Source organism: Elephantulus edwardii, unplaced genomic scaffold (assembly GCF_000299155.1).
Source record: "Elephantulus edwardii isolate Elephantulus edwardi_28Jun2011 unplaced genomic scaffold, EleEdw1.0 scaffold00165, whole genome shotgun sequence".
Classification (NCBI taxonomy): domain Eukaryota; kingdom Metazoa; phylum Chordata; class Mammalia; order Macroscelidea; family Macroscelididae; genus Elephantulus; species Elephantulus edwardii.
The window spans coordinates 578,494-592,356 of NW_006399915.1; the positions used below are offsets into that span (position 1 = coordinate 578,494).

The 13,863-nt window shown below is 40.0% G+C and overlaps 1 protein-coding gene across 1 annotated transcript; it reads left to right on the forward strand.

The window, feature by feature from the left end:
- The first annotated feature begins 1,362 nt into the window (after positions 1-1,362).
- DZIP3 (DAZ interacting zinc finger protein 3) lies at positions 1,363-3,937 on the forward strand. The gene is made up of 4 exons (XM_006895348.1): positions 1,363-1,521; positions 2,008-2,148; positions 2,260-2,361; positions 3,827-3,937. The coding sequence occupies exons 1-4, from the start codon at positions 1,363-1,365 to the stop codon at positions 3,935-3,937; spliced, it is 513 nt and encodes a 170-aa protein (XP_006895410.1).
- The last annotated feature ends 9,926 nt before the right edge of the window (positions 3,938-13,863 follow it).

The window sequence follows — 13,863 nt, forward strand, 5'->3', positions numbered from 1 at the left end:
ATGAAAACTTGCTGGAGCATCAGCTATGAGTTGGTCCTAAGTTGACACCACACAACCACAACAAAACAGAATTAGGGAGCTCTGGTGTTTTTAATCTGTGGGGAGTTGTACTGCTAATTCAAACGTCATGCCTCTCTTGTGGGTTGAATCTGCCATGGACAATGAGGAAGATGGACGGGCAATCATTACCATTCAATTTATAATACCTGGAAGGACTTATAGTTGGAGGGTAAAAATTACTCTGTTCTAATTCAAAGTCTTTGAGTTTTGAGGCAGAATTGTGCCTTGAAGTGTGGTATCAGGGAAGAATATTGAATATACCATGGTTTTGGTTGCTATGTGCTGCCAAGTCACAAATGATAGTTGACTGTTTAGTGGGTTTTCTCTGGTTGTAAATATTAGGGGAGGAGATTAATCATCAGTTAAATATTAGTAGACAACATTGGGACAGCTGAGTCAGACTTTTTCTAAACCAATAAAGAAGAATTAACCCTATAAATAATATCCATACTGTGAAACTGAGATTTTTTAGCATTTAAATTGAATTTTATTATTTAAAACAGTAAAATATTTTAGACTACAATAATGCCATGCTGATCTCCATTTTGACATCAAATGTGCTTTGTAAGACTCCTTTTTTTTCCTAGGAAAAAGGCATTTTCATTTCTTAGTCCCCAAATGCTTTTGATGAAGAAAAAAAAGTTTCCACAAATGTGTTTTCTTTACACATGAATTCTTTTTTTTTTTTTTTAAGGGTTATTAAAATTTTTTTTTTCTGTTTCTAAGCTTTACAAAAGTAAGCGTATTTATTCTAATGGAAAAGAGAAACAGCAATATAGTTAAAAAGGAGTATTAAAGTATTAAAGGTATATGCCAATTTTATTATATAAATAAGCATGTTTAAATAAAATTTTAAAAGCTTATGAGTGTAACTCAGCTTTCATATGGTATGCTTTCAAAAACAAAATGAAGGTTTCTTTTTGGAAAGAAATTACGCACTAAACTTCATCACTCATAAAGACATGAAATAGTTTTAATTTTGAACATGTTAGTTTTAAATTTTATATATAGATAAATTTCACCTAAGATCTTATATCTTAAGAAATGTTATTGTGTGCTTTTGAATCAGAACTGACCCATAGTTGATCCTCCAGCGGATTTTCAGAGGCAGTTAATCACACAGGCGAAGGTTGCCCATTTTCTTTGCAGAGCAGCTAGTGGATTTGAACTGCATACCTTTGTGATTACAGTACAGCTTCTTACTACTAGGCCACCAAAGCTCCCTGAACCTGAAGCAGTACTTCTGTATGCTGTTCATCAATACTGATGTGATTGTTGTATCCCATTGGAGGGCACATCCTCATGACAGTAGGAAATATCACCACCACAACTTACTTTATCTCTTTCAGAAAGGAACTCACTGATTTCTTACAAAAATTCAAGGATGCTAATGGGAAGTCTTTGTCTGCAATGACATTTGATGAAATTGTTTGCAAGATTTCTGAACTCATTGATCCTAAGGTAAAGAGATTTCATCTCTCTTCCCTCACTTCGAAGAGTTGACTGTTTTAGTTAACTCCATAGCATGATAGAAATTCAGAAACCTCTAAATGCACCAAATCACTTACTAAGAGTATGCAAGTCAACTTGACATATAATAAATCTTTTTAGAAATACTTATTCCCAGATCATTCTAATATAAAATCAGCTCATTGATATTTACTGAATGTTATTCTTAATGATTCTGAAATGGGAATTTTTAAATACTGATTTATGGAAAAATGTGTTTTAATTAATAAAGCGTATAACATTATTTTTCTCAGTATCTGGTTCTGCCTGTATAAATAAGTATTGTCAATGTTTTGTTTCAAGGTTTCTTATGAATCTGACTGACTTCTACACTTTTGCTGATTCTTGATATGCTCCATTCTGAGTTATTTCCTTGGTTCTATCTTAGAACAAAAGGCTGAAAGTTAAATTACTATGTATAATATTCTTCGTTTTCAGAGTCAGGATAAATCAGTGCCCAGTGGGAACTGCACTTCTCCCAGCTATTCCCCACAGCCCAATTCTGCCCAGGCCCCGGAGCCAGCCTGGAGTCCCCTCAGCTCCCAAAGCTCTGCCACGTGGGACGGAGAGAATACTCTGGTGAGCCTGGGCCTATGGATTCAGAACATATTTTGATATGGATCCAGAACATATTTTGATTTGGGGCAAAGACGTGAGCTTTAATGGTCTTTGCATTTTCTTGAGAAGGAGGAAGAAGAGGAGGAGGAGGAAGAACCTTGTGTGATCTGTCATGAGAATCTCTCTCCAGAAAACCTCTCTGTTTTGCCCTGTGCTCACAAATTCCATGCTCAGGTAACCCTTTAAACTGTACTCTTACTATTTTAGCATTAATTGGTTAGGTGAGGTACATACTGACATATGTTTAGTCACATGCATATGTCAGCATTCATTGCTGTGTTCTCGTGGGGTATGAATGGGATACTTATAAGAAAAGTGGGAAGTTTTGAAATTTAATTGATACAGTACACAGATCTTTAGAAAAGACTAAGAGCACTGTTGATTCACGTACTATTTTATTGACAGAACTAGCAGCAGTACTACTTTCACCTTGCTGTACTGTAAATATCACATACTGTTCTTTGTCCAGGAAGCTATGTCCACACTTAATAAGCTTACCTCCCTCCCCCCATACTGTTAGAAAAACTGTACTGTTATAAAAACTAAGACTTTACATAGTGGTCTGTCCAGGCTATTGCTGTTCAGGCTTGAGCATTTGTTCTTAGAAAAATGTAATACTGGCATATCTTGTGTCGATTCTTGCCACTTAAATAGCTCAATTCCAGGTGTTCAGCTACACAAGTGCTATTGGGCCAAGTCCTCTGTTACAGAGATGTAATTTAACATATAAAAAGATAATATTCCACAAGGAATATTTCTTGGGAAAGTGAATAGGCAGCTCATTCAAACGCTATCTGTAAAACATTGTTTCAAAGATACCTAGATTTTGCATCTCCTGTTATAGGAAGAGATAGTAAAAAATCCTAAAACATCTCCAAGAAAGATCTTTAACTACTGTACATTTCTAAGTCTTAGTCAGAAAAGAAGTTTAAAAGAAAACATACTCTTTGCCATTGCTCATTCGATAGAATATACATATTTCATTTGCTTTATTTTTCAAGAGTAGAGTTGATAAGGAGATATATATACACACACATATATATACATATATACATATGTATGTGTATATATATATATATATAATCTGTTCCTAAAGGTAGATAAAAATGATCTAGTTTTGGTAATATTTAGGTAACAATAGATAATTTGTAGTTAAATGAGTCATCACTCTTACCCAAGAAAGAGCAACCTAAGAAATGGATCTGTAGTGTAGGAATTAGAACTTCAGAACACCATGTGAGATCACTATCGGACATCTGTACTTTTTTTGTGTTTAATTATAACTCTCTCTGGATTATAAACTAAGACCATTACATTATAAAATGAACCAGAGAAAGAATATAATGATAGTAAGTTTCCTAATCTTAACAGAAAAACGGCTTTTCATTTTCGAAACCTTTAAGATTATTCTGAAAATCAGGGTTGCAGCTTCAAGATGGTTGTAGAATATACTGTCTGAAAGAAGACAATCTGCTCTCATGAGCTCTGCTGTTCAGTAAACCTCAGGGAAGGAGCCACAACTGTAGTGTTTTTCCTGGTGATCCACCATCAGAACACAGGGTGGTTGGTGTCCCTGAGGAAGAGCTGTCTCTTCTAGGCTAAATCTGAGAGACTGACATGGAACTCCTTGCTTCTTCAGTGCATCAGGCCATGGTTGATACAACAGGGAACGTGCCCAACCTGCAGACTCCATGTTTTGCTGCCAGAAGAATTCCACAGTCACTCCAGCCGGCAGTTGCACAAGATCTGACCCAAAAAAGTGACATGCTAAGAAAGTTCAGTTGCACACTCCAGAGTTTTTTGTTTTATTTTATTATGAGTTGACACTGTGAATGGTGATAATGCAGCATGGTCTTCAGACCTGAGCAAAGGAAACAATCTGATTGGGTCCAGCCTGCAGCCAGAGTGGACAGGGCTTGAGTCAAGATGGCATTTACCTGGTTTTATTTATTATATGTGTTCTTATCTTAGTATTTTCTTCCAGTAAAAGATAACTGTTCATGCATTTCTTCAAATTGTTTACTTTACCCTGTATATTAATTTTCTCAACTAGATCTGAGCAAGAAGAAAAGTTATTAAACAGGAGAGTACAATGCCACACATTTTAGTATTCCTTTTAGCTTTTGAAATTACTTCCAAAAAAATAAAACGAAAACATCTGAAATTTATCTCTTTGTTTTCAATTTTTTTTTCTGGTTTCAAAAATGCGTGACAGTTAAGAGATGAGTTTTCTAAGGGTCAGCACCATACATGATATGTTGCAGCTGACTTGTACGAGTTTGTGAGAAAGCACCATAAGTCTCTGAGAACTTTGCTAACCAGTTATCAAATTATTAGCAGCTTCACGTCTTCAATAGTGGCAGTATATTCACCATGGAAATTGGTAAATACTTTAAATAAGGGCTCGTCTGCCCTCAGAGAGTTGTGTGTTAAACTTCTACCAATATACCACAGGACCACATCTGATTCTCATAGTATTCCCAATGCTTTGCATAAATAGATGCAGAATAAGTACCCCTAGTTGAGAAATTAGTAGTAGTAAGGAGGAGTTAATGTGCAAAAGCAAATCACTTGTTTAGTTCACTTATTGAGCTGAATTCACTAATTTTGTTTATTTGTGAACCTGTTTTCTTTGAAATGTAATCATTTAAACTTTGAGGGGATGCTTTTCTGTTCTAGAAGTATTTGATTTTACTTTGTGCTGCTTGGGCAAGGGAATCTATTTGTGTATGTGTGTGCTTTCTTACCTATCTCTTATGACAAAGTTGATACTCCTGGCCTAAATTGTGTATCTCAAGCTTGCCATTAAGAACTTCCGTTCTTATAGGTCAGAAACTCTTGAAGCTAGTATTGTGTAAATGCTGTAAGTGTTGTACATGTCTTTAGTTTCATAGTTAAGGGAATTCAGAGTTATCTTGTAAAACAAATGTACCTTGGACATATTTACAGTCTCAATTTCATTAACTTATGGATAAGATGTTTCCTAACTCAGCCATTATTTCGTCTGCGTATTTCATTGTAAACGTATCTGGCAGCTGCTTCACATTGCTATTGAAAACCTCTAATTCTGATTAATTATATGTAAAGAGTTTCCTGTAATGAATATGGATTGTAATGTATGATGAAAAAGATTTAAAAGGTAATACACTAAACGTGTAAAATGCCAAGAATACCTTAGAGTAACAGAATTTAGAGCTCACATAACTTTGTAATCATTTTGTCTGGCAGCTCAAGATTATCATCAGTTACAAGTTACCTTGGAAGACACATGTTTCTTTGTTCATGTTTATAACTGCAGTTTCACTTACATGTTGGGAAAAAAATAAATGTTTTCTTAATTTAAAAATACTTTTATGTGTGTGTCTCGGTTTAAGAATGTGTGAGGGGGTTTAACATTGAGCCTGGTGAACTCTGGCTTGAAGTGAAGGCTGTGCTCAGCTATGCAGATTAGATCGTGTAGCTGTTGGGACTTGCTGTCTGATTGGCTGTGACTCAAGAGTGACCCTGGGTACAATGAAGGAAACGCTGCCCATTTCTCACAGTTGCTGTTGTGCTTGATCCCATTGTTACAGCTGCCTCCCTCGTCCGTCTCATTGAGGGTTGTTTCCCTTTTTCACTGACCCTCTAGTAAATATCATGTCCTTTTGTAGGGACATTCCCTTAGTATGGGAGGCAGATTCTTGCCATTCTTGCCTCCAAGGAGCATTTGCTGTATATTAGGTTGTTGTTGTTGTTATGTGCCATCGAGTCGTTTCCGACTCATAGCGACCCTATGCACAACAGCCCTAAACCCTGCTCTATCCTGCGCCAACCGCACTGCCTCTGACACACCCATCCCGATTACCCCAGTCACCGAATCAATCCATCTCAAGGAGGGTCTTCCCCTCCTGCGTTGTCCCTCAACCCTCCCAAGCATGATGTCCCTCTCCAAGGACCCGTCCCTCCTGGCAACATGTCCAAAGTATGTCAGACGAAACCCCAGAATCCTTGCCTCCAAGGAGTAGCTTGGTTTAATCCTCTCCAAGATAAATCTGTTTGTTTTCCTGGTAGTCCAGGGTACATTCAGTACCCTTCTCCAGCACCACAGCTCAAAAGCATCCACTCTCCTTCTGTCCTCCCTAGTCATTGTCCAACTCTCTGATGCATAACAAGCGATTGCAAATACCATGGCCTGTATGAGGCGCACCTTAGTCTCCAGAGAGACACTGTTGCTCCTGAGTACTTTAGAGAGGTCCCTAAAAGCAGACTTTCCCATCGCGATACGCTTTTTGATTTCCTGACTGCTGGTGCCAAGAGTGTTGACTGTGGAGCCGAGCAAACTGAAGCTGTGAACACTCTCAATCTCTTCGTCATCCATCCTGATGCTGCCAATTGGTCCAGTGGCGAGAATCTTTGTCTTCTTGACATTGAGCCTCAGTCCATACTGAAGCCTGCAGTCCTTGACCCTTCGCAGCAAGTGCATGAGGTCCTCCTCAGTTTCAGCAAGCAGGGTTGTGTCATCTGCATAACGGAGATTGTTAATAGACCTTCCACCAATCCTGATGCCACAATTCTCCTCATAGAGCCCAGCCTCTCGGATAATCTGCTCTGCATACATGTTGAAAAGGTATGGAGATAGGATGCATCCCTGGCGTACACCCTTCCCAATTTTGAACCATGCAGTGTTACTCTGCTCTGTTCTGACTACTGCCTCTTGGTCCAAGTATAGGTTTCGTATTAGCACAATTAAATGTTCTGGGATTCCCATTCTTCTCAGAGTCAGCCACAATTTGTTATGATCCACACAGTCAAATGCCTTTGCATAATCAATGAAACACAGATAGACATTCTTCTGCTATTCTCTGCTTTCAGCCAAGATCCATCTAACATCAGCAACAATATCCCTAGTACCACGACCCCTTCTAAACCCAGCCTGGACTTCCGGCAGTTCTCTGCTGATGTGCTGTTCTAATCGTTTTTGGATGATCTTCAGCAGAATCTTGCTTGCATGTGAAATCAATGACACTGTTCTGTAGTTTCCACACTCAGTTGGGTCACCTTTCTTTGGAATGGGAACAAATATAGATCTCTTCCAGTCAGTTGGCCAAGTGGTTGTTCTCCAGATTTCTTGGCACAACTTGGTGAGCACATCCAGGGCAACATCTGTTATCTGAAATACTTCAATTGGTATACCATCTATTCCTGGGGCCTTATTTTTTGCTATTTCCTTCAAAGCAGCTTGAACTTCTTCCTTCATCACCATAGGCTCTTGCTCATATGTTATTTCTTTAATGTTTTTCTTCTGTGAGAAACTTACAGGTGTACAAGCAGAGTCTCTTAAAAGATGGACCCCTCTACCACTATCGCCACCTTGCACACAATGCCCAAGGGAAACGTTCTCCTTGATCACACTGTAACTACTGAGTGACTCCCACTCTGGTCATGTATTCCTGCAACTTCCACACCTTAACTGGTCTCAGACAGACATGTACTTGAAGCCGGTTGCCTTATAATCTCCCATTACAGGAAGCTCCACCTTATAGGCTCTTGGTACAAGAAGTCCTGCCTTAGCACAAGCAAAGTTGGTAACAAATACTCAGATCAAGTAGAGACTTGAGGCTCTTTGTTTGCCCTTTTAAAAGATCCCCACTGCTTTGCCATTTCGGGGTGCCAGCTTTCACTCTGGAGTTCACTCTCTTCCTAGCTAACATTGTCTCTTTACTCTCCGTAAATACCTTTGCTGTTACTTTAATAGAGTAAGTGTTCAGTTCTCTTGGACAAATGCATCCTGAGCTACTTTAAATCTTTCTTTAAAACGTCTGTTGTTGTTTAAATGTTTTAAAATTAATTTTTCTGCATTGAGACTAGATAGGAAGAGGAGAAGAATAAAAAATTACCCAAGGAGAAGGCAGTGGTTTAGATGGGGGAAATGACAAAAATGCCAAAGTTTGTAGAACCATATGTGAATCGTAGAAGCTAAAATCCATGGCTGCAAGTCATCTCCAACTCACAGTGCCCCTAAGCAGACAGTAGAACTCCTCTAGAGGGTTTCCACGGTTGTCATCTCCACAGAGGCAGATGGCCGCATCGTTCTTTTACAGAGAGAGTGGTGGAGGTGAACTGCTGACCCTTCAGTTAGCCTTTATTCTGTAGCTGATACGAGGTTGCGTGGTCAAGTAATGTATGGGCCAGTTCTACTTTTACAAGGAACTGCTGTCTGTGCCTTCACCCTAGACGTGCTGTGAAGTTGTGTTGTTGAAATGCCAGTCTCAGCTCCAAGACTGAAACCAGAGTGCTCAACAAAATAGCCCTGATAACTGAGAATATTTAGGGGACCAGTCTTCATGTGCCTGAAAGTCTTCATGCTGAAGGCGATGGAATAACTTTTCTCATTTTGAGGTGTAACTTAATAAGAAAAGGCTAAATTCTTATAGCAACAATATTTCCTTTCATCATGCCTTTGGCTGATGAAAGATGTTCTAGAACACTGTACCCTGCTCAGAAGAGCGTTGAGGGCTAGAGGACTCCCGAGGCTACACTCTCACATCAGAGATAATATACAAGCAGCCTTCAGTACTGCAGCTGCTGTTCAGATACAATGGTTTTGGAATGTGGACCTTCATACTTAATTGAGTCTATGTACACAACATTTTACAACATTTGTTTATTTTTTTCTTCATTAATTCCACAATGTATATTTGTGTCCTTATTTTATATGTGATAAACTGTGGCTCTAATAAGAGAAATTATGTGTCAGAGTTTATAGCTATAGAACAACATTCTTGTTTTTGAACACAAATTCCATTGTTTTTCCCCCCGGTCAATTACAGCAGCCTATTCCTTTTAAATAATGTTGTTATTATTATTATGTGCCATCGAGTCACCTGTGACTCATAACGATCCTCTGTACATTAGCTAGAAAACCTGCCTTATCCTGAGCCAATCTCATCATCTCAGACAGACCTAATCCCATTTCTCCAGTCACTGAGCCAATCCATCTCATCCAGAGTCTTCCTCTCCTCTGCTGTTTCTCCACCCTTCCATGCATGATGTCCTTCTCTGAGGGCTGGTGCCTCTTGACAATGCCCCCACAGTATGTGAGATGGAGCTTCAAAATCCTTGTTTCCAGGGAGCAGCCTGGTTTCACCCTCTCTAGGACAGACCTCTTTGTTCTCCTGGTTGTCCACAGCATGTTCAACACTCTTCTCCAGCATCACAACTCAAAAGGCATCGATCCTTTTGTCATCCTTAGTTACTGTATAGCTCTTGGGTGCATGGCAAGCAATTGCAAAGATCAGGTGTGCCTTAGTCTCCGTACTGACATCGTTGCTCTTCAGTACTCTAGAGTGGTCCCTGATTTTTCTAGTGCAATTCTTTTGATTTCCTGACTGCGGGTGCCAAGAGTGTTGATTGTGGAACCAAGCAAGATGAAGTTATCCTTCAAAATAAAACGTATGTTTAAACACACTAGTTGCTTTGTACAGAGATTATGGCATTAAGGATGCATGTGTACACACACGTAACAAAAGTAGGATATAGAGAAGTTTGACTTCCTTTTCTTCAGGGTCAAGAATACTATATCTTGGCTTGTGTGTTTGATCACCAGTTGGAAGACAGCAATCCAAAGGAAATGATTTGCCAGAAGTCACACAACTGATAAGCAGTATAAAGAACAAGGATCGATCCTAATCTAGGTTCTTGATGTCAAAACACTCCATAGGGTTGTGCCAACTTTAAAAGAAGAAAACTAGCTACTTGAAGATCATCGGGTTGTTTCTTTGAGTGTTCAGACAAAAAACAAGATTAGAAGTGTTTTATCACAAGAACACACAGTTCTTGTCCAGAACAAAGCCAAAATGACATTATTTTATGAAAGTTGATGGCATTTGATGAATATCTTAAAAGGGGAGAGTATCAATGTTTCCACAATTTCTGTTTCAAACATCAGGGTGTCCATTCAGAACATGCCTTCAGATGGGATCTTTTTCCTTATGAGCAGCTAATGTTACACTCACTGTTAGGATCCCAAGAGCCCTGGTGGTGCAGTAGTAAGTGTTGAGGTGCTGTTTGAGCATGGAGATGGCAGAATCCGGCCTCCCCTAACTTCCTGTGTGGAAGAAGTCTGAGCAGCAGTAGCAGCACACAGCTGATTCAAATTAGGTCCAATGTGTTCTCTACACTCCGCACTGCAGACTCTTCTATCCATTCTAATACCAACCGTCCCTCCCATGAGACTCACTACTTCTTTACTGGATTCAGTAATTTGATGCGGTGCTCACACAGAACTCAGACAGTATTTACAGTTATGAGTTTCATGAGGGAGATAAGTTACAATGCACGTAGAGGAATAGCTTGTCTATGCCAAAAGTCAGCCACCTCTCTGAGCCTCCACCTCATGGCCTGGCATCTTCCCCAGCCAGACAAGTATCAGAATTGTAGCTCTATCAATTATGTGCTGGGCACCCCCACTCAGCCACTGTGCCTAGACCTAAAGATACTTATCTTCCAGCTCCATAGATCAGATGGGAAAACTGATGTGTCTTTTTGAAGGCAGCCACTTCAAGTGGTCAAACCTCCTGGCTAAAGGCACTCAACTTTCTCTCTCAATGAACCAAGAGCTCACAGCTCTGTCCAACACCAGTTTAGTCTCTGCCACTATCTCGTGCTATCTTGCCATCTTGCTATCTTGCATTGTCTCTCTGGAGCTAGAGTTTATCTTCTCTGTTTCATGCAGAGAACTCAAGTCCAAAGGATATATTGCACTCTCTGGATCTTCCTTCTTGATGATAGAGAAATCCTCATTTTCTGCCTCTTAGACACATCAGTTCAGACCTGATGGGATGGCAGTACTGACGAGTCCCAACGTTAGTGTTCCACGTACCTTATCTGCGTAGTCCCACCCAGGAGACACCATTTACCTGTTGTGCACTGTTGTTGTTATATTCCATCGAGTCGCCTGTGACTCATAGCGACCCTGTGTACAACAATCCTGAACCCTGCACTATCCCTTGCCAATCTTATTGTCTCTGACACGCCCATCCCCATCCCCAGTGACTGAGTCAATCCATCTCATCGAGTGTCTTCCTCTCCTGCGCTGTCCCTCCACCCTCCCAAGCGTGACATCCCTCTTCAAGGTTGTGGTCCCTCCTTGCAGCATGTCCAAAGTATGTCAGATGGAGCTTCAGAATCCTTGCCTCCAAGGAGCAGCCTGGTCTCACCCTCTCCAGGACGAACTTGTTTGTTGTCCTAGCAGTCCATACTATATTCAGTACTCTTCTCCAGCACCAAAGTTCAAAGGCAACGATGCTTTTATTATCCTTAGTCATTGTCTAGCTCTCTGATGCATAGCAAAGACCATGGCCTGGATCAAGTACACCTTAGTCTCCATACTGACATCGTTGCTCTTCAGTACTTTGGAGAGGTTTCTGACAGCAGACTTTCCCAATGCAATTTGTCTTTAAATTTCCTGGCTGCTGGTGCAAAGAGTGTTGGCTTTAGAGCCAAGCAAACTGAAGCTATCAACAATCTCAATCTCTTCATCAACTGTCATGATGCTGCCAATCTGCCCAGTGATGAGAATCTTTTTTCTTGATGTTGAACTTCAATCCATATTGAAGGCTCCAGTCCTATAAAATTCCTTTGATGGGCCACAGACATTTTGGAACTGACCTGTAGCTGACCCTCCAGCTGGTTTTCTGGGGTAGGTTAATCACACAAGCCAAGTTTGCCCATTTGTCTTCCCCAGAGCAGCTGGTGGATTCGGATGTTGTGTGCAACATTTTACCAGCAGGCCACCAGAGCTCCCTCTTTCTTTTATAGTAGAATACAGTGACTAAATCAGTAACGGTCATGAAGACAGCACAGGACTGTACTGTTTCTCTCTGGTATGCAAGATTTTAATGATTTTGTTGTTCTGTTCTGTCAAGTTATAACTGAACCATAGCTGACCCCTCGGTGGGTGTTCAGAGGCAGTTAATCGCACGTGGAGCAGCTGGTGGCCTCAAACTGTTTGCTTTTACCAACTCTACGATACACAACAAGAAGAACAAGTATTTATTGTATTAAGAAGATAGGTTTAAAGTGAGATACAAGCCCTATGCTCCTAAGGGTTTGTATAATCTCATGGGACCAGTGCTAACTCTCTTTTGGGGATGCCTGCCTTTCCAGCTACACTGCAACTGATAGTCTACAGTGCTTGCTAGTCTCTGCAAAAACCAGCCTGCAACAGTCATGTGAGTCATTCTACCGGGCCTGAGTCTCTGAGAGACCTTCCAACATATACCCCTGAATCCCAGGGACATTGAGGAGTGAACTGAACAAAGGAGGTGCTGTTAATGTCAGAAATCATGGAGTTACAAGGCAGACCAAACATTGGTTCAGCACTTCTTATAACTGATCTGCTACTAATCTTGGCAGAATAAATTATGAACACACCATTCTTATAAAGCTTTGATCAGAATGTTTCCCCACATTCTGTTTTGAGGATATGGAAATGACACCCATCCCATTTCTACTCACAATTCCTTAAATCGTGATTCTGTTTATTTAGTTTCTCACAGAAGCCGCAAGGAGGGGACCTACCTTCCACTGCCATCAAGTCTCATAGTGAACACTGTAGGACGGAGTAAATGCTCCACGGAGTTTTCAAGGCTGTAATTTTTATGGAAGCTGTCTGTCTCACCTTTCTTTTGCATAGTGCCAAGGTTCAAATAACAGATCTCTTGGATAGCAGTTAAATAGTAAATCTGCTATACTCGAGATCCTTCCAGGAGGGAAAAATAGCTTTATAAAGTATAAGCTTTGCAGTAGCAATAAAAACAAACAAAAACCAGAGATCTTCAGTCACTTCCAACTCACAGAATTTCAGATTTTTGAGGCTGTAAATCTTTATAGGAGGAAACTTCCTCGTCTTTCTTCCATGGAGTGGCAGGTGGATTTGAACCACAGACATTTCAAGCAGCAGACGGATACGTTACGCACCACTGGAACGCTTATAAAAAATGGATCCACACCATCAACTAACAAAATCACCTTAAATCATTTTACCTCTCTGATCCTCAATTTTAAAATGATTTAATAATTCTTACCTGACAGAGTTGTCTTGAAGATTACATGTGTGAAGGTATATATAAAACAGTGTAACAATACCTGGCACAGGGTACATGCTCACTAAAAGCTCTCTCCTTTCTGATGTTTGTAGATCTCTCCTTAAGCCACTTGCATTGCTTTCCCATCACCAGGCTTTGTTCTCTTGCAGAAGAAGCCGCAGTTGTAAACTATCAATGAAGGTCTAAGTTGGCAGGTCTCAAGCTTGATTATACATTAGAGTCATCTGGGGAGATGGAAACACAACAAAACAAACTGATGCTTGGATTCTATCTCCATAAATTTTTACTAAATTGGTCTGAGTGTACCAATCAGTACTGGGATATTTCAAAGCTTTGCAGGAAGATTTAATACACTGCCAAGGTTATAAAACACTGTTCTGATGCCTGTTAGAGTATAATGCTCATGGAATCACTACAGATCTTGTTAAAATTCTGATTCTGATTCAGTAGGACTGGGGTGGGGTCTGAGACTCTGCATTTCTAATAACTGGAAGCAGATACAATAGTCGTGGGATCACTGTACAAAGCTAAAGTAAATGTTGCATTTACTGATGGAAATCTTTAAATTGAAATTCCCAGATTGTGCACA

Bases quoted from the DNA above. Each gene is read 5' to 3' on its own strand.
- DZIP3 (XM_006895348.1), top strand. From the start codon at position 1,363: ATGACAGTAGGAAATATCACCACCACAACTTACTTTATCTCTTTCAGA. The intron at 2,149-2,259 runs GTGAGCCTGGGC...CTTGAGAAGGAG, and splicing joins GGGACGGAGAGAATACTCTG to GAAGAAGAGGAGGAGGAGGA. The intron at 2,362-3,826 runs GTAACCCTTTAA...TTGCTTCTTCAG, and splicing joins CTCACAAATTCCATGCTCAG to TGCATCAGGCCATGGTTGAT.